This window comes from Artibeus jamaicensis, unplaced genomic scaffold (assembly GCF_021234435.1).
Source record: "Artibeus jamaicensis isolate MK-2021 breed Jamaican fruit bat unplaced genomic scaffold, CSHL_Jam_final contig_2259, whole genome shotgun sequence".
NCBI classification, from domain to species: Eukaryota; Metazoa; Chordata; class Mammalia; order Chiroptera; family Phyllostomidae; genus Artibeus; species Artibeus jamaicensis.
Window position 1 is genome coordinate 8,625,190 of NW_026521468.1, and position 19,117 is coordinate 8,644,306.

Here is a 19,117-nt window from a genome sequence, read left to right on the forward strand (position 1 = left end):
CATGGCTCTGTGTCCCTGGGGGGGCAGCCGCTGGAACTGCCAGGCCGAGGGCCACACTGGGCCCTGCAGTGACGGCCTTGGAGCCAGCACCCTAACAGCCCCCCAGCATGGAGCCCACGGAGTGTAGCCCAGGACCAAGCTCCAGAAGAAAGGCGGATGCATCTGCCTGGGCAGAGCCCGCCCTAAGCCATCAAATGTGACTCCTCACATGATCCCTCGTGACCGTGCTGTCCCGCCCTGGGCTCACAGCTCCCGGAGTGGTGGGAGACACGGCAGCACCAGCCCCCGGTCCCAGCCAGAGCCCAGCAGGGACCTGCACGCCTGTCCTGGTGGAGGATGAAGGAGGGGGAGAGGAGCCCCCTGCTGTCCCAGGTCAGCCAGCACCCTGGTGCCCCCCCCAGCTGGATGAGGGTGTCCCCAGGCCCGAGGCCCGTGGAGCTACGAAGGTTGGGGAGGAGTTTTACTAACCAGGCACTCAACCTCACCAACACCCTGTGTTGGGCTGTGTGCTGTGACTTGGCCTTGGCCTTGCATCTGACACAGCGCTGGTCAGTCCATGCCCCGGGAAAGCACACACCTGGCGGAAGGGGCCCACAAGGGCCATCGGGCCTCCCTCATATCCCGCCCCTCCCCCTCCATCACCCCCAGACCCCTCAGCCTCCTCACCTCCCCTGCGGTCCCGCCCCGCTGCCCATGTCGCTCAGCCCAGTGCAGCCCCTGGACAAGGGATGGGGTCGGGGGTCTCTAGATCTGAGGGTGCCCTCTGGCTCAGGATCCAGGAGGTGCTGGACGCGCACGCCCCTCCCCGCGGCTGTGGAGCTGCAGGCGACCCCTCAGCCCACACCCGTGGCCCCTCCTGCAGCCCGGGCCCCGACCCGCAGGCCCGCTGCCTGCCCCTTTGCTCGCACTGATTTTGGGGTCTGGAGGGCTGACAGCCTCCTCTTCCCTGCCCTGAGTTCAGGATCAGGGAAGCCTCAGAGCAGAAGCAGCAAGTGGGGGTTGGGAGCAGCGTCTTCCCGGTGGATGGCATTGGAAGGGACCCCTGCCTGGGCACTTGCCACAGGTCCCTGGCTCTTCCCCCAGCAGATGTCAGCCCTGGCAGGACCGGGTGCCTGTGGGTCGCCAAGCAAGGCCCGTGAGGCAGGCTGTCCCTCCCCACTGCAGGGAGAGACCAGAAGGCCCTCCCAGACCTGCCTGTGGGTGGAGGGGAGCAGGGGGGTCTGAAATGGAGACGTCGTGACGGGGCCTCTCCAAACCTCACTGATCAATGAGTCGGTCACTCTTCTGTGCGGGGCCAGGGGAAGGATGGCCCTCCAACATTCAGTGCCCCTTTACCCTCCGCCTTGGTGCGGCCAGGGCCCTGGGCTTGCCTACGGGTCCTGCTAGAGGGCAAGGCAGGCTCCCGGGCAAGCCCTGCGCCTCAAGGAGCCTGGTCTCCTTGCCGTGGGCCCGGCATAGTGGGGGTGACTGAATGCCTCCTGGGACATCGGGGCCAGTGCCAGAGGAGGAGGCGGAGGGTGCTGGCCCCCCAGCCTGGGTGGAGCAGTCCCCTGGGACCACACCCTTCATCGAGCAGGTGCAGAGGGGCGTGGGGCGGGTGTGTGCTGGTGGAGCTCGCACTTCCCAGGGTCCCTGTTCCAAAGGAGCTGGCACGTGCCCCTCCCAGTCTGGAGCCCCCCATGTTTCTGGCTGTCCAGGGTCTCCTACTCCTTGGGTCAGAAGCCACGGGGTCATAGGGTCGCACTGCTGAGATCCCCTGTCCCTCTTCCTCTGCAGGACTCTGGGGGCCGGGAGCCGCTCCTCACTTCCAGCTGCCTGGGTCCAGCAGGAGGGGACTGGAGGACAGGCCTCGGGGGAGGCCGGGCCCCCTCGCTCCCACTGAGAAGGAGCTGCCTCCAATGCTTGACCTTTTTCTCCAACTTCCTCTTCTCCCTGCTCGGCCTGCTGGCCCTGGCCACTGGGCTCTGGGGCCTGGCTGTCAAGGGCTCTCTGGGGAGCAGCTGGGGGGGCCCCCTGCCCACAGACCCCATGCTGGGGCTGGTGCTGGGGGGCCTGGCGGTCAGTGTGGTGAGCCTGGCAGGCTGCCTGGGTGCCCTCTGTGAGAACACCTGCCTGCTGCGCTGCTTCTCCGGGGGCCTCCTGGCCTTCCTGGCACTGGAGGCCGTCGGGGGGGTCCTGGTGGCGGCCCTCTGGGGCCCGCTGCGGGACGGACTGGAGCTCGCCCTGCGTGTGGCCATCACCCACTACCAGGACGACCCTGACCTGCGCTTCCTCATCGACCAAGTCCAGCTTGGGCTGCGGTGCTGCGGGGCCACCTCCTACCGGGACTGGCAGGAGAACTTGTGAGTCCTGAAGCTGGAGGTGGGGGGGTCATGGCCACCCACATGTGCACACTTCTGTACACACACACCCGTGTGCACATACACTCGAGCACACCCATGTGTGCACACTCAGGCCCAGCCTGGTGGACACACAGGAGCGTCAATGGAGAAGGGCGGCCAGCGGGTTAGAAAGTCACCTTTGGTGTTTTCTGGCGAGGACACCATACAAAACATCAATGTCAAATTCAGAACACTCTCTAGCCACTGCGTGTGTGTCTGTGTGTGTGCGTGTCTGGGGGGTGCCTGCGTGTCGAGAACAATGCCTCCCCTTGGCCCCGGAGTTCCTCCCAAGCCTCTCACCTTTGGTCGCTGCCCACGCTGCCCCTCAGGCCCCTGCTGGAACCTGCTGACCACAACAGAGGCCTCTGCCCACCTTCGGCCCCAGCTCTTCCTGCTCCTTCCTGCTCCAACCAGCTCGGCAGCATCTGCCCCGCCCCCCGCCCCCCGCCCCGCCCCCGCCCCCCCCCAGTGCTCCCCCCCCCCCACCTCACTAACAATGCCCCTTCCAGCCCAGAAGCTACTACATCTGCCTGCATGTGCCGAGGGCCACCGTGCGCCGCTCCCGTGCAGGCGTGTGGATCCCCGTCCAGGGGCCCGTGTGGGCATCGTGCGAGTGCAGTCCCGCCTGAGTGCGCTTGCGTGTGCATGTGCCTATGCCTGGGTGTGGCCATGGAAGCGCGAGGTGGGCGGGAGCTGCCCCACCCAGCGTGGGGTGCCCGGAGAGGGGGCCCGCCCTCCAGAGTGACAGGGTGCCCCTTGCAGGTACTTCAACTGCACCTCCCCGGGGGTCCAGGCCTGCAGCCTGCCTGCCTCCTGCTGCCTTGACCCCCGAGAAGCGGGAGCTTCCATCAACGACCAGTGCGGCTTTGGCGTCCTGCGCCTGCCGGAGGACATGGCTGCCAGAGCGGCGCACCTGGGGGGCTGCAGCGTGCCCCTCCATCGGTGGCTTCGCGCACGGGCCCGGGCACTGGGTGGCTTTGCGGTCGCTGTGGTGTTGGTCCAGGGGGCGGAGCTCCTGATGGCCGTGCAGCTGGTGAGGGCCTTGGCTGACCATCCCAGGGCCAAGCCCCCTGCCAAGCAGGACTGGGGCTGACCTGCAGCCGGGGACACGAGCCTCCAACGCAGCGCCTCCCCACGCTGCGGTGCCCCTGGCCCCCGAGGGTCCCCTTCCCACAGCTGGTCCGCCACCTGATTCTGCTCTTTCAGAGGCCGTTGCCCCAGGGACCACCCTCTGGCACCGCCCCTTTGCTCACAAACTGATGCGGTCAGAGCACTGGTTCACACCCAGGGCTCAGCCTGGGAGCCACAGAGGGTGCCCAAGAGGCCACCAGGGAACCCCCGGCTCCAACTTCCGCTGCCAGCGCCCACCTCTGACCCCACCGTTTGACCACACCCTAGCCTCCCAGGCCCAGCCTCAGCGCCTCCCACTTCCCACTCCTGCTCGGACCAGCAGACTCGGAGGCCCTGCCTGGGAGCCCCTCCCACGCCCACCAGGTGTCTGTGTCTGACGCCCACCTCCGAGGCTGGCCTCCGCCCCCCACCCCAGCCCCTCTGACCATCATCACCCTGAGGCCCCGCCTCACCAGGCCTGCGCCTGCCCCCTCTTCGGTCCACTGCGGTGGTTGAGGGCGAGGCCCAGGCCTCTCCTCTGGAGGGTGTTTTGGGGAGGGAGTAAATTTTCTGGAGACGTATCATTCGCACAGTAAATCGCACCAACCTCAAGTGAGCAGTGCGAGGTTCCTCCCCACGTAAATGCCTGCGGACCCACCACCGGGCCCAGGGGCAGCCCAGCCGGCCCCTGGCCCCTCCCCGGCCCCTCCCTGTGTGGCTTCATGGCCTTTCGTTGTTAGGGTGGCCTTTTCCGGTCGTCGCATAAAAGGGGGACCTTTCTGAGATGCACCGTCTGGTCGCCGCACTGGTCCCCGTGGGCACGCCCCTGGCAGCTCCCAGGTGATGACTGTGGCACCGCTGGGCACAGGGCTGCATGGGCTGTACCTGTGTGGTGTCACCTTCCCCTGGGTGCGGTGTCAGCAGGGGAGTTGCTGGGTCACAGGTGCCGACCTGTCCGGCTCTGGGGGACACTGAGGACGGGGCAGCCGGACCACCGGGCGTTACCCCGAGTCTCTGCGCCTGCCCCCTGCCCTGTGAGTGGGGTGGGAGCTCCCTTTTCCGGTGGGAGCTGCTGTTGGGCCTTGTCCACTCTGCCCCCCCGCTGAGGCTCTGGCCGTCTGCCGCCCTTGGGGGAGGGTGGTCAGCCGCCTTCCTGGCCCCGCCCCGGCCTGGCTGCCCACCCAGCCTTCACGGGCCCACGGGATTCCTTCCCTGTCGGGCTGGCCCGGCCCCTGCTGCCCCCACCGTCCTGTGCCTTCCTCCTACCTACAACCCCAGGCTCTGACCCAGAGGAGCGAGTAGGGGCACAAGGATTTTATTTTGAAGCAGGGACAGGACCGGCTTCCCACCGTTGCAGTGGGTTTGGAGGGGTCTCGCTCTCTGATGCCCCCAGGACTCCCACCACCCACCACGCCCACCCAGGGGCACCAGCTGGGAATGGCTTGTGGGGGCAGCTTGTCCTCGCCTCGGGACAAGCAGGACAGGAGCAGGGCTGGGAGGGACCCGGCTGGGAGACCCTGCCCTGGTTCCAGCCGCAGGACGAGAGGGTCTGTGGGCCAGTCTCTCAGGGAGCCAGGCAGGCGTCCTGTGGGGGGCGATGGGCTCCTGGTGTCCAGGGGCCCGAGGTCCTGTCCTTTGAGGGTCTCCGGACACACCCCGGAGCCTCTCTGCAGGACTCCGAGTGGGGTGGGGGCTGGATTGGACCGCAGAGGAGGCTAGATGATGCCATACTGGGCCAGCTCGTGCAGCTCCAGGTGGTTGAAGGCCTCCCACGGGCAGATGACCGTGATGTCTGCAGGGGAAGGGGCCAGCGTGTCTCGGAGGTCCGGTGGCCCCGCTGCCCCCTTGGGGCCCTGTTGTCCACACCCCAAGTGGTGAAGACCCTCCTCCCAGGGCACACCAGCTTTGGGGGTGTGGAGTGGGCACCCCACTCAGGAAGGCTGAGGGTGCAGCAGGCCCGAGGGGGGGGAAAGAAGAAGGGGGGCCTTGCTGCGGGGGAGGGGACAGCAGGTGCTCCCCCCCCTCCCAGCCGCTCCACCCACCAGGTGAAGCCACTGTGGAAACCACCCCGCTTCGGGGGGGCTCGAACCAGGGTGCTTCGGAGAGAATGAAGACCGGGCACGGGCAGGACCCCAAACCAGCCCCGGCCTGGCCAAGCCAGAGGCAGACCCTGGGATCAGCCTACCTGTCCCCAGGCCTTCCATCCCAGGGATGTCGTCCCCAAACCTGCAAGGACATGGCGGTCAGGACCGTGGCCAGGACGAGCGCGGAGCGGGGCGCGCGGGGCTGCGCCCGTCCTTGAGTGCGGGCTTCGAGAATACGGAGTGTCTGTGGGTGTGCCCGGGTGTGCCCCGGGTGTGCGTGAGTGTGCGGGGCCCACACTGGGGGCGGCGACCGAGTGTCCAGATAACAGCGAGCGAACTTCCCACACCCATCGGGCAACGGCAGCTGGAGAGTGACAGGAGCCTCCAGCCCGACCCCCCCGGTGCTGGGGGTGGGGCCCCCAGCTCCTTCCCAGGCCCCCCGGAGCCCTGTGAGAGGACAGCGGGACCACCCACCCAGGGAGGGCGGCTGAGGCCCCCACCTCCCCGCTGTGCGGCCTGGGCCTCAGTACCTCCACCCCTCGGGAGCCACCCTCTCCCCAAGTCTGCTTACCCTTGGACGCCTTTTTTGGGGGGCTTGCTCTTGAACTGCCTGGTTTGCCGCTGTTTAAATTTCGGGGGCCCTTTCCTGGGAGTAACGGGCCCCCCAATCACCCTTGTGGCCGACCGGATCTCGGCCTTGGGTGGCTCCAGATTCATGGCCTCTCTCGCAGGGACCCTGTGGCGACCTCTGGCTCCTGGGCTGCCTCACGCTGTGGGCAGGGCAGACAGGGTGCCGGTCAGCCCTCCTGCCCCCAACCCCCTGCCAGGCCTGAGCCACTGGAGGAAAACCCAAAACCCGAGACCCGATGGGTCCTGAGGGTGACCCAGACGGCAGCCCCCCTCCACGGGGCTCCACAGGGGCCCCCCGTGCCCCCCTCCTCACGAGTCTCCCCTCCTCTGCCCCCTGCACGACCCCTGGGGCCGGCAGGTGCTGTCTGATTCACAGCCGCAAGCCAGGCGCCCAGCGGTGCCCTGCCGATGAAGGGAAACTCCAGGGGCGCTGCCCGGGCAGGGGAGCCCCTGGCTCAGCGGGGGTTGCCACCGGGCTCAGCTGCAGCTCCTCCACCCGCAGGGTCCTCCCAGCCACTCACTGTGCTTGGGGCCCCTCTGGGTGCCCAGGTCGCCTGCTGGCATCCTTGCACTGCACGGGTAACCTCCCTTCCTCTCCCCCAACCCCGATGCCTTAAGCCCCAGTGATCTTGGCCAAGGTCAAGGGCAGCTCGGCTTCCTCCAAGCCTATTAGCACTGGAGGGAGACTAATCCCTCAGGGCCACTGGGGCCCGGATGGCTCTAGAGCGAAGCAGGTGACGCAGACAGGAGCGCTGCTCCCACATAGCACGTCCCGGGCACCATCTCCTGGGTCCCCTTTCTTGTCCCCAGTCTGGCGGGCTGCCAAGGGCTTTCTACTAAAGCATCAGGGCTGAGACCCAAGTGAGACGCATGGACAGGGGGTCCCACTGACCAGGGAGGCTCAGTAGTGGGTGCTGGGCCCCTGGGGTTGGAGTGGACCGGCCATGGGCCCTCCGGCCCTAAGGTTCACTGGCCCCACGGAAGCCGCTGCCTGAGCTGCCCCGGCCGCAGCCGCGCTGATGGCTGGTGCCCACTCAAGTTGACTGAGCACGTGTGGCCTGAGACTCCCAGACCACCCATCACCAGCCTTGGGGACAGCCCGCACCACCGTTTGCCTAGGGGGAGCAGCGGGAAGAACCGGCTGGGCGTCCTCTCTGAACACGGGAGTGGGTGAGCTCTCACAGGCCCAGGCCGCGGTGAGGTGGTAAAAAGCCCACCAGCTTCCCACCCTCTAGGCAGATGCCCACCAACACCCTTGGGAAGTGGCCGCCAGGAAAGGCCACTGGGGGGGGTCACTACTCACCAAGCTCTGGGCCAGTGTTAGGGAGCCACGGGTGGGTGGCCGGCCTCCCTCACCAGGGTGTCCACCGGGCATTTATCCTGTGACTGGGTAAGCCGATTAAGACTGTCCCCTGATGCCACGCTAATAGGATTGCCAGGGCCACTGGGGCGGGCACCACTGCTGAGGATTCTGGGGGTCGGGCGCGGGGTTCAGGTGCAGTCGGGGCCTGCAGGAAGGAGGAGCCCGGGGGTCAGAGCCAGGCCGGGAGGGGGACTGTGACTGGGAAGGGCCAGCAGGGGGAGTCTCTCCTGAAGCAGCTGGCCTTTGAAACGAGGACACAGGTCTCTGGCTGCTCTCCGGCCCCCTCACCCCTGCCCTGCTCCCTCCCCAGGCCGTTCTCATACATGTGCGGACGGGGTCAGACTGGACACCCTCCAAGACACAGCCTGAGAAACATGTGTCACCCTGACCACGCATCTCTGAGCCGACCTGCGCTCTGAGCGCTCCTGGATGACGTGCCTTGGCTGAGCCAGACGGCAGCCCAAACTGCCGGGTGCCGGGTCCGGCCGCAGTGCGGCCCCCATCTGCAGCCATGTGGCTTCCCCCCTCGGCCACCGAGCTGCGTCTCCGTGGGAACACTGGCTGTACGTGAAGGGGAGGGCACTCCATCAGCTCAAATCCCCTGTGAGATTCCAGCCTCAGCTTTTTCTGCACATGAGGAGATAGAGTTGGCGTAAATTCATGGAACCCTGCCCTGTCCGGGACTCGGGTATCAGAGCCTGGAATTCATTGCTGGAGGGGGAGTGGAGGACGAGGTGGGACACTCCACGGGCAAGGATGAGCAGGTGACTGGGATGGGCGGTGAGGGTTCGGGCTGGCGCCAGGACACTGGCTCCGAGGTTAATGCCTGAGGCCCCCTGGTCCTTCCACCTTGGCCAGCTGCCCTTCGGACTGTGCCTTAGGTGGGTTGGAAGGACCGGTGGCTACAAAGCGCTCAGGCCCCTGCTGGCTGATGTGCGGCCGTCTACTTGGCTGGCAGACTGGTGCCTCCCAAGAACCCCAGCAGATGGGGACAGAACGCAGCTGGACCAATGGGGAACCTCCCAGGCTGCCTGGAGACTTCCATGTGGGCCAAGGGCTTTGCCAACGACAACCTCATGGGACCAGATGACCCTCCCTCCACCACACTGCTCAGGAACCGCAGCCAGCCTTCAGCGGGGACTTCGGAGATGCTAGGGCCGGGGGGCCGGGGGGCCCTCGTCACTTGAACATTCAAGGGAACGAATCTTATTTCCCGCTCACAGGTTGATGGAGGCCATAAAGCACTCAGGGAACCCCTGTGACAACCTGTCCCTGCCCTCTGACGAGGCCACAGGAGCCTTTTGGACAGCAGCACAGAGAATTGATTTATTTTTGGGTCAACAAGTAATTCTTCCGGCCCCACCGGACACAAGCCACACTGGGGGCCACGGATGAGGAGGCCACAGCGCTGCCTGGGCGGGAGCTCCGGGCCGGCTCAGCCCCTGCTCCTCATGCGGAGCTGGATCTCCATTCTGAGGAAGGCCCGGAGGCTCTCGTCGGCCACGTGCTCCTGCAGGGCAGCCAGGGCCCGCTCCCCGCCGTCCTGGTAGTGCCGCAGCAGCGCCTCTGCATAGTCCACCCACACGCAGTTGGGGCAGCCGCTCATGCAGCAGTTTGTGGGGGGCTGCAGCTCAGGTGGTGAGGGGTACGGGGCTTCTGAAGTGCCCCCGCTGGGCGGCGAGGACCTGGGACGCCTCGTCCCATCTGCCCCTGTTTGGGAGCCCTCGTCCGCATGGTCCTTCCTGAACTCTCTGCGGCCTTCGCAGACTGGGATCCGGGTGCAGAGCCTGTGGAGAGCGCTGCAGCCTCCAGGAAGCCAGCGGCACCAGTCCCAGCTGGAGAGTCGGCCCGGCCCCTAAGAACGCAGAGAAGCCTGTGAATCTCCAGGAAGCTGGGAAGGCCTTGCCTGCCCCCAGCTCCAAGGAAATTCTGGCCTCCTGTCAGAGGCTTCCTCACTCTATGTGACCTCCGACAAGCCAGTTTCCATCCGTTAGACGGAGGTGATGGCTGGGGTGAGGACCACAGGGTTCAACCGTGAGCCGGGCTGGGTTCAGGGCCTGGCACTGGGCGAGCACTGCAGTGGACTGGGCGGGGGGGAGGCTGGGGGGAAGCTGGGCTCCTCCAGCTAAGACTACTCTGCTCCACTGGGGACAGGAACGGGGGGGGGGGGGCGTTGGAGAGGTGGCTTCCAACGGGTGGGTGGAAGCCACCTCTCCCTCTCCAGTCAGTACAGACTGCCGTCCCCTCTGCCCATCTGACTAACTGCATGGTTAGGTAGGACAGACAGCAGTCCGAGGCAGGGAGGAGGAGGGAGGCACACCCCACCCACTAACTCAGCAGTCCTGGGCCTGGTCCGATAGTAATGCCAGGCATCCTGAACCCCAAGAGAAATGCTGTTGGCACCGGAGGAGGGAGCCCTTGAATTCTGTGTACGGACTCCACTCTCTGGGAGAGAAAGCCTTTGCAACTGTGCTTTCATTCCAAGGTCTAGAAGGGGAGAGGGAAGGGGGTCCACAGCACCCAAAGGAAAAAAACCCATATACAACTTTGACTAACTGCTTGCCTCTGGTCACTATCTGTTTTACAAGGGAGTCCCTAATGGTTATGGAAAGGGCCATAAATAACCGTAGGCAACCTGCCCCAACTTTAATTAAGTGCCTCTGTCATGCATCTGTTTTATAAGATGAACAAATGGGGTGGGAGCAAGATCAGGATTCCAGCTAACAGACCCCCCCCACATACCTACGTTTGTGTAGTCATGTGCCCCGTGGAAGCAAACACCACCTTCACCCGGCGATCAATATGTAACTTCTTCACTCCCCTCCCACCAACTATAGAAGTTCTATTCTTGCCGCCCTTACCTTGTCCTGCCCTGAACCTATGCCTTTCACCCCCACCTCGGCAAGGCCCATTCTCTTTACCACTAATAAACCTTGCTCACATGCTAATACACCTGCTGATCTGTAGTTATTTGCTGCGTGGGCGAGAAGACCTGAGTTTCTCCCCTAATATGCATCCCTCCCTGCTCAGTCCCGGTTTCCCTGACACAGGAGAAGCCCAGGCCGCCCAGGTCATCCCTGAAGGCCTGGGCGCAGCCCTCCCTACAGCTCCAGCCCCAGCCTAGCTCTGGAGCCCTCTTCCCGGCTCCGTGTGTCTCCGTGGCACTGAACCTGCCGGGCTCAGCCCACGGAGCATCAGTTCCTGTTCCCGGGGGCGTCCCCACAGGGGCCGCGTACAGCGGGCACTCCAGGGATATTTTCGGTGAAAGAGCTCAGACCCGGCTGGCACTCTCCCAGGGCTCTGTCCAGTGGCAAAACCCCTTCTCACAGACCCGCAGCGGTGCCTGGAGACAGCAGGGCCGACAAGCGGCGAGGTTCGCAGGCCCAAGCTTGCGCGGGGTCCCAGAACCAGCCCCCGCCGACCCCACCGCGTCCGCCACCGCAGGTACTTACAGAGCAGAGGACAGCTGCCGCCACCGCCCGGCCTCCAGCAGCTACGAGCCCCAGCACCATGCCCGCGGCCCGGCCCACGGCGCACGCGCGCCCCAGCCTCCCGGCGGTGAGCGACGGCCCCTTGACCAATCCGGGCTCGGCTGGGAGACGCACCACCCCAATGAGCGCGGGCCGAGCACCAGAAGGGGAAGTGGAGGTGGTGGGGCGGGACCTAGCACAAGTGTCTTCTTCAGGTACCGCGGCGTGCAGATGGCGCGAGCCGGACGCCGAGCGACGGTCCCCACGGGCACAGCGGGACCTGCAGGCCCGGGGCGGCCGCAAGGGCGGCGGCAGCAACCGCAGGGGAAGCAGCGCTCAGCGCCGTGGCCCAGGCCGCGCAGGTGGGTCTCACCGCCCCGAAATCTGCCCGCGCCTCTCCCTCGGCCCGGGGCGCTCATCCTGCCCTGTCCATGCCTTTGAGTGCAGGAGGGTCAGTGGGCGAGCGGAGGCGCGATGAAGTTTCTGGCGTGGCACTTGCCACCAACCAGGGTGCCATCTCTGCCACCCTGGACAAGGTCAGGGAGCGACGGCCCCCCAGGCGCTCGGAGCGTTCTGCGAGAACCCAGTCCAGGGACCAGCCTCCCTGCGAGGATGTGGCCTTGGCCTGCGTTCCCCTCCGCAGCCAAGGTGGCCTTCGAAGCTTTTCCCAGGCCCAGCGCCGGTTCCTCTGACTGCTTCTGCTGGACTTGCAACGCGTCTCACTCCCGTGTTCTCCTCCTTAGCAAAGAGAAGAAGAAAGTGAATTGCAAGCCCAAGAACCAGGATGAACAGGAAATCCCTTTCCGGCTTCGAGAGATTATGAAGAGTCGCCAGGAAATGAAAAACCCTGTCAGTAACAAGAAGAGAAAGAAAGAGGGTAATGTGCGGGCTTATGTGGGTGGCAATAAAGATGGACTACCCAGATTTATCTGTCCAATGGCGAGTCAGTGGCCTGAGGTGTGGGGGCCTGAGGTGTGGGAGCGTGGGGAGGACTGACCCAAGGCCCGCGTGTCCAGGGCCACAGCAGAGCATTGGAGATCCATCAGAGCGGAGGGTGCTGTGGATTTATTTACTTGGAGGAGAGGTGACTGTGCAACAGGCGGGGGGGGGGCTGCAAGTGAAAGACAGTGGTGGAGGGAAGTAGGTGGTGTCTGGGGGTTGAGGAGGAAACTGCTGAGGCTCACTCCTCACTCTGACAAACTGACCTTCCCACCCCTCCCCAAGGCCAGGCCGTGCCCACTCCTCAGCTTCTGCCAGAGACGACATTAGGCCATGCTGGGGAAGGCCGTCCGGCATGTTTCTATTTTGTGCAGACGTGTATTTGTGTTCTCAAACACAGGGCTGGTTCTACAGCACTGGTGTCTGTCGAAGCCCCAGGCTCTTCTGTGGGGTTATGTGAAAGACAGGCGAGAAGCGCAGGGAGGGAGGAGGTATGCTGGCCTGGGGGAGGATGGCACATTGGAGCGTGGTTGTTGAAGGAGCCCTTTTCCGGTTAGGTTATTTAAAAGACACACGCTCACACATGGAACGTGAAAGGTAGGAAGCGAGGTACGGCCTCCCTGCTCCTGAAAGAAACCACGGTTCACCTTCCCTGTTTCTCCTATATGCACAGGAGAAATCAGCACGTTTTCAAGTCCGTGCGACGTAAAAGCTGTACTGTCTACACATTTAGTGCTCTGGGTTTTTTGCTTACAGGGGACCACACAGGTCTGTCCACGTCCCTGGGGGGCTCCGCTGTGCCCCTCTCCACCTGGGCAGTCTCTGTGTGAACATGGGATTCACTCAGCGGTCACCCACTGGTGGACACTGAGCTCGTTTCCTGTTTAAGCTACAGTGACAACTTCGACACATCCCCAAGGGCTGTGTGGACCCTGTCACTGTGGGTGTCTTAAAATGGGCGTCTCAGAGCCCCTCAGCCACTGTGATTGGCTGCTCCCTCTTGAGCCCCACCTTCCGTCCTGTGGCCTTGGGAGGGATTGATCATGGGGCAGCTGTGGGGTCACCCCCACCCTCCTGCTCCTCAGGCCCTGTGCCCCATCTCCCTTTGTCCTCAGCCCAGGCGGCCTTCAGGAGGACACTGGAGAAGGAAGCGCAGGGCGTGGACCCGGACATCGCAGTCCCCAAGTTCAAGCAGAGGAAGGGGGAGCCCGACCGGGCCTACGTCCAGCGCATGGAGCAGGAGGCCCAGCACGTGCTCTTCCTCAGCAAGAACCGGGTGGACCAGCAGCCTGAGGCGCAGGCGGCTCCCAAGGAGAAGTCGGAGCGGAAGAAAGCGTGAATCGGGGCTGGGGGGGTTGGGGTCCCTCAAGTGACTTCTGCAGTGACAGTGTTTTGTCACCTGAGGCCCAGGGAGGCTCTGACCCACCGCTGTCTGAGGACCTAGCCTTGTCATTGCGTGTTTCTGGAAAATCGTCAAGGGGGCCAAGCACCAGAGCAGGTCGGGGCCAGCAGCCCAGCTGCTGTGGGGCGTGGAGACCGGGTGAAGCTCTGTCCCCTGGGAGGGCGTTTGCCTGGGGACACCCCTGCCCCGTGGGAAGCAGGACTGGTGCGGGTGGGGGTCCGGGTGAGCCTGACATGCAGCCCTGGGGCTCCTCTTCTGGTTGGCGATTGCCACCTTCTCTCCCTGGATGTGGACTGGGGTTCTGTTCCCAACGTCACCTTTTTGTCCAGAGACTGGAGAGCCCTCAGCAGCGACCCCTTGGGCCCGGCTCCTAGTTTGTAAGGAGGAGGTGCAGCATATCCCTCACAGCTGTTGGCTGGCTGGGTGTAGAGCCCTCTCTGGTGGACAGCGGGGTGGCGGCAGCCACCTGGGCTCTGCCTTGGGCAAGGTGACTTCCACTGCCCCGAGCCCAGTGAAAGGAGAATTGGGAATCTGAACGGCGGTGCCTTCCTCCCCAGGTTCCAGAAGCGGCGACTGGATAAAGTCCGGCGGAAAAAGGCGGAAAAGGCAGTGGAGAGGCTGGAGCAGGAGCTGCTCCGAGGTGGCTCCCCGAGGGGACTGTGTCAGCCCTGGGTGGGGGCCGGTGGCACCTCTGTCCCCTCCTGGTCAGTGGATGGGCAGACGGTGGCTCAGGTGCTGGGACTGGGGTGGTGCGTGGGCAGCGGGCCTCAGGCATGCCCCTTTGGCCCTCCAGACACGGTGAAGTTCGGCGAGGTCGTCCTGCAGCCCCCAGAGCTGACCGCCAAGCCCAGGACGAGCGTGAGCAGGGGACAGGTGAGCAGAGGCGGGGACTCCCCTGTCACTGGTGAGCGTGATTCTCACTGGGCCCAGCAGCTCTCGGACCCCACTCTTTGTCTTCTGCCCTCTCCCTGAACTGGTGCCACACCTCATGTCTCTGGTCCTCAGCCCAGCAAGAAGTCACTGATCCTGGGGACGCTTTTGAGCCCTGGCGGTGGGCCCCAGCCTCCGACGGCCTCGATGGCTCGGCAGCGGATCCTGGCGGAGGAGAGAGCGAGAGCTGTGCGGGCCTACAGGGCGATGAAGACACTGCAGCGGGAGCGGCGGGAGGCTCAGTCAGCCCGCCCCCCTCCCAGGAAGAAGCCCGCGTGATGATGGCGGGAGACTCTGGGAGAGCAGGCAGGGGGTGGGGGGGGGCGCCCAGGGATTGAAGTCCTTTCCCTGGACAGAGCCCAGGATGCAGAGCCTGGGGCACCAGCTCCCAAGTTCCAGAAGGGGCTTCAGGGCCCGCTGTCCTTTTTCCCTCCTTGGACACTGCTTTCCTGACTATCGCCAGGCCCGTGTCTCACACTGGACACCATCTGCCCAGACCCCGTCAGGGGGCAGTGCCTGGATGAGACAGCTGGTCACACCCAGCGTCATTCCCAGGAGCCTGGCACTGCCCCCACTGCTGTCCCGAACACGGGTCCAGGCTGAGACAGACACAAGCCAATCCCATCACCCTGCCCCTAACAGCCAACTAACTGTAGACGCTGTGGACTGGGGTGGAGCCAGTCCATCACAGGCTGCCCTGGGTCCCACAGAGCAGCACGGCCAGGGACACGAGGCAGGGAGCAGAGAGCCCAGGGTGAGGGCTGGTCAGGGCTCAGGGCGGGCCACTGCCGAGTCCCCAGAGCGTTTTCACGGGGAGCCATTTTTTGAGGAGGGTCACCCTGGCCTTGCGGTGGTCACCTGCAGTGGCCACTAAGGTTGGTGTGTGGACTTGGGATTTTACCATAAATCCCAGCAGACCTCGGGGGTTGGTTTTTTGTTTTTCAGTTTTTGGAGGTTTGTGGTTAGCATGAGTTGCCTGGTATTTGGCCAGTGGAAGATACTGGTTTTTTGACACTGGTCTGAGCCTCAGGTTGACAATGCTCCCACACGAAGTGCTCCTTCTGACTCTGTGAGGGGTGCAGCACTGACCTGGGGCGCCCCAGCCGGGTTGCGGAAGTGCTCACCGACTCGGGAGTTGTTGATTCCAGACCACTTTTGCAGACAGGTCTCAAAAATACAGAAAACAAAACTGTAACTTCAGACATCTGGGTTTACGTTGTTTTTCTGCTATTAAAGTTTGATGAGTTTCTCTTCTGCCCGCATCTTTCACTCTGAAAACGGCTCCCAGACGTAGCAGTTTGCCCTGTGCAGCGGGTCTGTCCTGGGGGGCACTAACACAGAGCATGGAGCCACGCTCCAGACGTCAGTTGTCCTCCAGTGAAGGCCAGACAGGCCTCCTGTTGGGCTCCAATGCACCTTAGGAGGAGCTTTTCAGGTTTTTAGTTGCTTTTATTTTGTTGGTTTAATTCACGTTTCAAATACACAGAACACGGTTTACACAATTTAGAAATTTACAGTAAAAGGGGGCTTCCGGCCTGCTGGCACCCCGAGGGCCAGCCCCAGAGCTCACACCCCACTCCCCCCTTTGCTGGAGAACTGATGAGTTACAGCTTAGAGGCCCTTCCAACACGTCGTGCTTTTAACTGGGCTTTGCTCAAATCCTGAAGTCGGGTGTCTGAAAGCTACAAGAACCCCACCTCTGAGTGGGGGGTCCTCCACGAGGACAGCTGCTCAGCAGTGAAAGCAGGAGCAACCTCCTGGGGCGAGTCACGGGGCGCCCAGCTGCAGCGCAGGCTGTGCACGGCAAAGGGCCAGGAGCACCGCGAGGCCTGACGCCGCCGACCACTCAGGCAATGCGTTCCTGGCCCAACAGAGCAGGTGGATAGTGGTCCCTAAAAGATCCGTCCAAGCTGTAACCAGCATAACGTATAAATGTGGCTGTTTTTGGAAACAGTCTTTGCCAATGTAATACGGGCCTCAAGGGCACCCAGGATTTGGGGCAGGCCCAAGTCCAATGACAGATGTCCCCAAGAGAAGGCCATGTGAAGACAGAGGCAGAGATGCATGCTCAACCAGCCCTGGGCCAAGGACCCCCCCCAAATTACCACTGCCAGTCGGAGCTGGGAGACAGACCAGGGACAGGACCCCCTCGGGGCCTCCAGGAGCAGGGCCCAACCCTGCTCATACCCTGGTTACAATACCTCGATCTCAGACTTCTGGCCTCCAGAGCCGTGATCAGAAACTTAGGTTGTTTTAAGTCAGTTTGAGGTCATTTGTTATGGGTGCCCTGGGACATACCCACCCATCAGCAGTTGTCCTGCCGGTTCCCTCAGCCAAAGTGGAAGGGACACTGAGCGGGACCCGGGCCCAGAGAGCCCAGCACGAGCCTGCCAGCACCTGTGCTCCACTGGAGCCTCCCCCATCCTCCAGCCTCCTCCGGGTGCTCAGAGGGCCAGAGCTCTGGTGGGCGGTCCCGCTCCCCCAGCCCTGGACAGTCTGCCTTCCAGCGTCAGCTGTCAGCAGTGTTTGTAACCTGGGTGCCTCAGTTTACCCGTACCCACAGCTCAGCACAGCAGCCCGCCGTCTTGGCTTTTGCTGGGTCAGCTGTCTTCCTGAGAACAGACCTCGGAGGCCAAGCATGGCCGTCCTCTGCCTCCTCTGCACGGAGCTGTCCGGCCACTCTCCACCTGGTGGTCACCTGCTGGTTCTGTGGGTGTCCTGGAGCCAGCGCAGCACCCCTGTCAAGCCAGTGCCAGTTCGGGCACTGACCTCTGCCACAGTGATGTTCTGCTTGGCACAAGCAATGATGTCTGGGAGCCTGATTAACGACTTCATCTCCTCCACGGTCATGTAACAGGGCAGGTCGCTGGGCAAAAGGGGCACCTTGTCAAAGTGGGCCCCACAGGCCCACTCCCACCCACTGCCCCCTCCCCAAGGAGCCTCCCTCCTGGCTACACTCCAAGGAGCTGATCTGTGGGCACTTCTGCACCCCCTCTGCTGGTGGCCCCGTACATCTTGTTGAAGACCACCAGGACCGCTGCCCTTGCAAGGGGCTCTGCAGACAGGAGGCCCAGGAGCTGCACGCAGGACGCAGAGAGCTGGGTGGGGTTGGCGGCGTCCACTACAAACTGGGAAGAGGGAAGGAAGTTTAGGGCCGCCCCAATGGAGGCAGCCCTCACAAACCTCCTCCCGGGGTGTCACAGACCTGGCTCGGGGAGCGAAAGGGCCCAAAACAAAGGACCCCGGGCACTAGCAGAGGTGGGAGGAAACGAGGTGTGCAGGAGCCACCAGGTGTCGCCTGTCGCTGCCCACACAGAAGACTCTCCTCACACAGCCCTGGGTTCTCCCAGGAAGGGCCTTGCCAGGATGGGACAAACCCGGAGAGGTAGGGTTCAAGTACAAACAGAAACACACCCCAGCCAAATGGGAGAGGGTGGGCACCAGTCAGGGACCCACAGTCACCATGCCCTCCGAGAGCCGCCCGCGAGCTCCTGACCAGGCTGAGTCCCCAGAAAGATGGGGCAGCAGGGGCCCTGTCCCCTTGACTTGCAGTCGCCCAGAAACCCAAATTCCACCCTATACACAGTGAGGCTGGGGACTAGACAATACCGACTTGAGACAAGATTCCCTAAAAGAGTTGGAAGAGGGTAACTCACCAGGAGAGAACGGCAGTTTCCATAGTAACTAGGCCAGATGGGGCCCATGCACCCGCCCAGCTCTCGGATGGTGATCTTTCTGGGGGCCATGAGGTCAGTGAGGTCGGTGCCCACCTGTGGGGAAACATATGAGGTGGAGACCACCACGAGCTTTGCCATTAGGACTCCTGAAGAGCAACGTGCCCTTTCCACTGTGGCCTAACCCCCAACAGGCCCATCCTCAAGGTCTTAGGCCCCAAAGCAGAATCTAAAACGAAGCGGGACTTCCAGAAGTTCTGGACCCTACCTTTCCTGGCTGGCTGTGGCAGAGAATCAACGCCCGCCAGTAGGATTTACGTGTGGGGCGACCAGGGACAGGGATCTAAACCGTGTGTGAAGCGGGGCTCGGATCCCCTGCCATGCACCCACCTCCACCGCAGCTGCGTCCCAGAGGGACCAGCTCCTTCCCGTGACACCCAACTCGCTTCCCCTGGGTTTTATCTAACGCATCGGCCAGCTGGATTCCACTTCCGGCTTAACAACTCAAGCCACTTTGCAAACAGAAAAAGGTACCGCTTCCTTCTAACCCGCGGAAGGGGGACGCCTACCGTGGGCCGCGTAGGGGGAGGATCGCCCAGGTCACCCTTCCCATCCTGAGAGCTCAGCTGTGCGCGGCGGTCAAGGACCCCAAGCCGAGCAGAGGGCGGCTGGCGCCCAGATCCCGCCCCGGGTCTCCCGGGATCCCCACAGGTTCCTTCTACAGCCCCCAAGGCGACCCCGCCCCCGACCGGCCCAGAAGCATCCTGCCTCCCCTCAACCCGTTCACCCCAGGCGTTCCCAAAAACCGCACCCCGGCCTTCCACCCCCAGGTGCCCCCCATCTCTCCAGTCCCCCTCGCCCGGCGCTAAAGGATAGTCTGCAGTCTTTTCACCAACAGCGACTTCCCCACGCCGGTAGCCCCCAAAAGCAGACACATCCCAAAGTCCAGCACCGCTCAGCACCCGTAGCTCCGCCCTGCGAGACTCAAGACCCGCCCTCCACCCCGCTCTCATTGGATAGGACTGGCCCATGAGATGCTCATTGGTCTTTGATGCTCACCTGTCAGCAGGCGAGGCCCAATCGGCGCACAGCGTCTGAAGCGAGCTGAAAGCCACCTCCCTGCGGCTCCAAGTT

General features: G+C 63.6%; 5 protein-coding genes across 10 annotated transcripts; 2 read left to right on the plus strand and 3 right to left on the minus strand.

The window, feature by feature from the left end:
* Positions 1–140: 140 nt before the first annotated feature.
* TSPAN10 (tetraspanin 10) lies at positions 141–5,668 on the plus strand. 3 transcript variants are annotated; one of them, XM_053659280.1, is made up of 4 exons: positions 141–372; positions 1,777–2,342; positions 3,144–3,414; positions 5,271–5,668. In XM_053659280.1, the coding sequence occupies exons 1-4, from the start codon at positions 337–339 to the stop codon at positions 5,367–5,369; spliced, it is 972 nt and encodes a 323-aa protein (XP_053515255.1). In that variant the 5' UTR covers positions 141–336; the 3' UTR covers positions 5,370–5,668. The 3 variants fall into 3 exon arrangements, with proteins under 3 accessions (XP_053515255.1, XP_053515254.1, XP_037013946.2); XM_053659279.1 differs by lacking the exon at positions 5,271–5,668 and adding an exon at positions 3,588–4,565; XM_037158051.2 differs by lacking the exon at positions 5,271–5,668 and having other exon boundaries at positions 3,144–3,655.
* Positions 4,791–7,621, minus strand: PDE6G (phosphodiesterase 6G). 2 transcript variants are annotated; one of them, XM_037157696.2, is made up of 4 exons: positions 7,509–7,621; positions 6,147–6,345; positions 5,677–5,717; positions 4,791–5,283 (listed from the first exon to the last, which is right to left on the minus strand). In XM_037157696.2, exons 2-4 carry the CDS (start codon positions 6,290–6,292, stop codon positions 5,207–5,209), a joined length of 264 nt encoding a protein of 87 aa, XP_037013591.1. In that variant the 5' UTR covers positions 6,293–6,345; positions 7,509–7,621; the 3' UTR covers positions 4,791–5,206. The 2 variants fall into 2 exon arrangements, with proteins under 2 accessions (XP_037013591.1, XP_037013592.1); XM_037157697.2 differs by lacking the exon at positions 7,509–7,621 and adding an exon at positions 6,727–6,807.
* A 1,246-nt stretch (positions 7,622–8,867) lies between these two features.
* Positions 8,868–11,124, minus strand: OXLD1 (oxidoreductase like domain containing 1). The gene is made up of 2 exons (XM_037157695.2): positions 11,021–11,124; positions 8,868–9,423 (listed from the first exon to the last, which is right to left on the minus strand). The coding sequence occupies exons 1-2, from the start codon at positions 11,078–11,080 to the stop codon at positions 9,004–9,006; spliced, it is 480 nt and encodes a 159-aa protein (XP_037013590.2). The 5' UTR covers positions 11,081–11,124; the 3' UTR covers positions 8,868–9,003.
* Positions 11,125–11,217: 93 nt separating this feature from the next.
* CCDC137 (coiled-coil domain containing 137) lies at positions 11,218–15,558 on the plus strand. Its single transcript, XM_053659299.1, has 6 exons — positions 11,218–11,400; positions 11,782–11,915; positions 13,093–13,312; positions 13,937–14,019; positions 14,173–14,252; positions 14,385–15,558. The coding sequence occupies exons 1-6, from the start codon at positions 11,270–11,272 to the stop codon at positions 14,586–14,588; spliced, it is 852 nt and encodes a 283-aa protein (XP_053515274.1). The 5' UTR covers positions 11,218–11,269; the 3' UTR covers positions 14,589–15,558.
* Positions 15,559–15,583: 25 nt separating this feature from the next.
* ARL16 (ADP ribosylation factor like GTPase 16) lies at positions 15,584–19,106 on the minus strand. Of its 3 annotated transcripts, XM_037157692.2 has the most exons (5): positions 18,860–18,948; positions 18,553–18,611; positions 17,966–18,079; positions 17,322–17,437; positions 15,584–17,175 (listed from the first exon to the last, which is right to left on the minus strand). In XM_037157692.2, the coding sequence occupies exons 1-5, from the start codon at positions 18,918–18,920 to the stop codon at positions 17,004–17,006; spliced, it is 522 nt and encodes a 173-aa protein (XP_037013587.2). In that variant the 5' UTR covers positions 18,921–18,948; the 3' UTR covers positions 15,584–17,003. The 3 variants fall into 3 exon arrangements, with proteins under 3 accessions (XP_037013587.2, XP_037013589.2, XP_037013588.2); XM_037157694.2 differs by lacking the exons at positions 18,553–18,611; positions 18,860–18,948 and adding an exon at positions 19,043–19,106; XM_037157693.2 differs by lacking the exon at positions 18,553–18,611 and having other exon boundaries at positions 18,880–18,953.
* Positions 19,107–19,117: the final 11 nt, after the last annotated feature.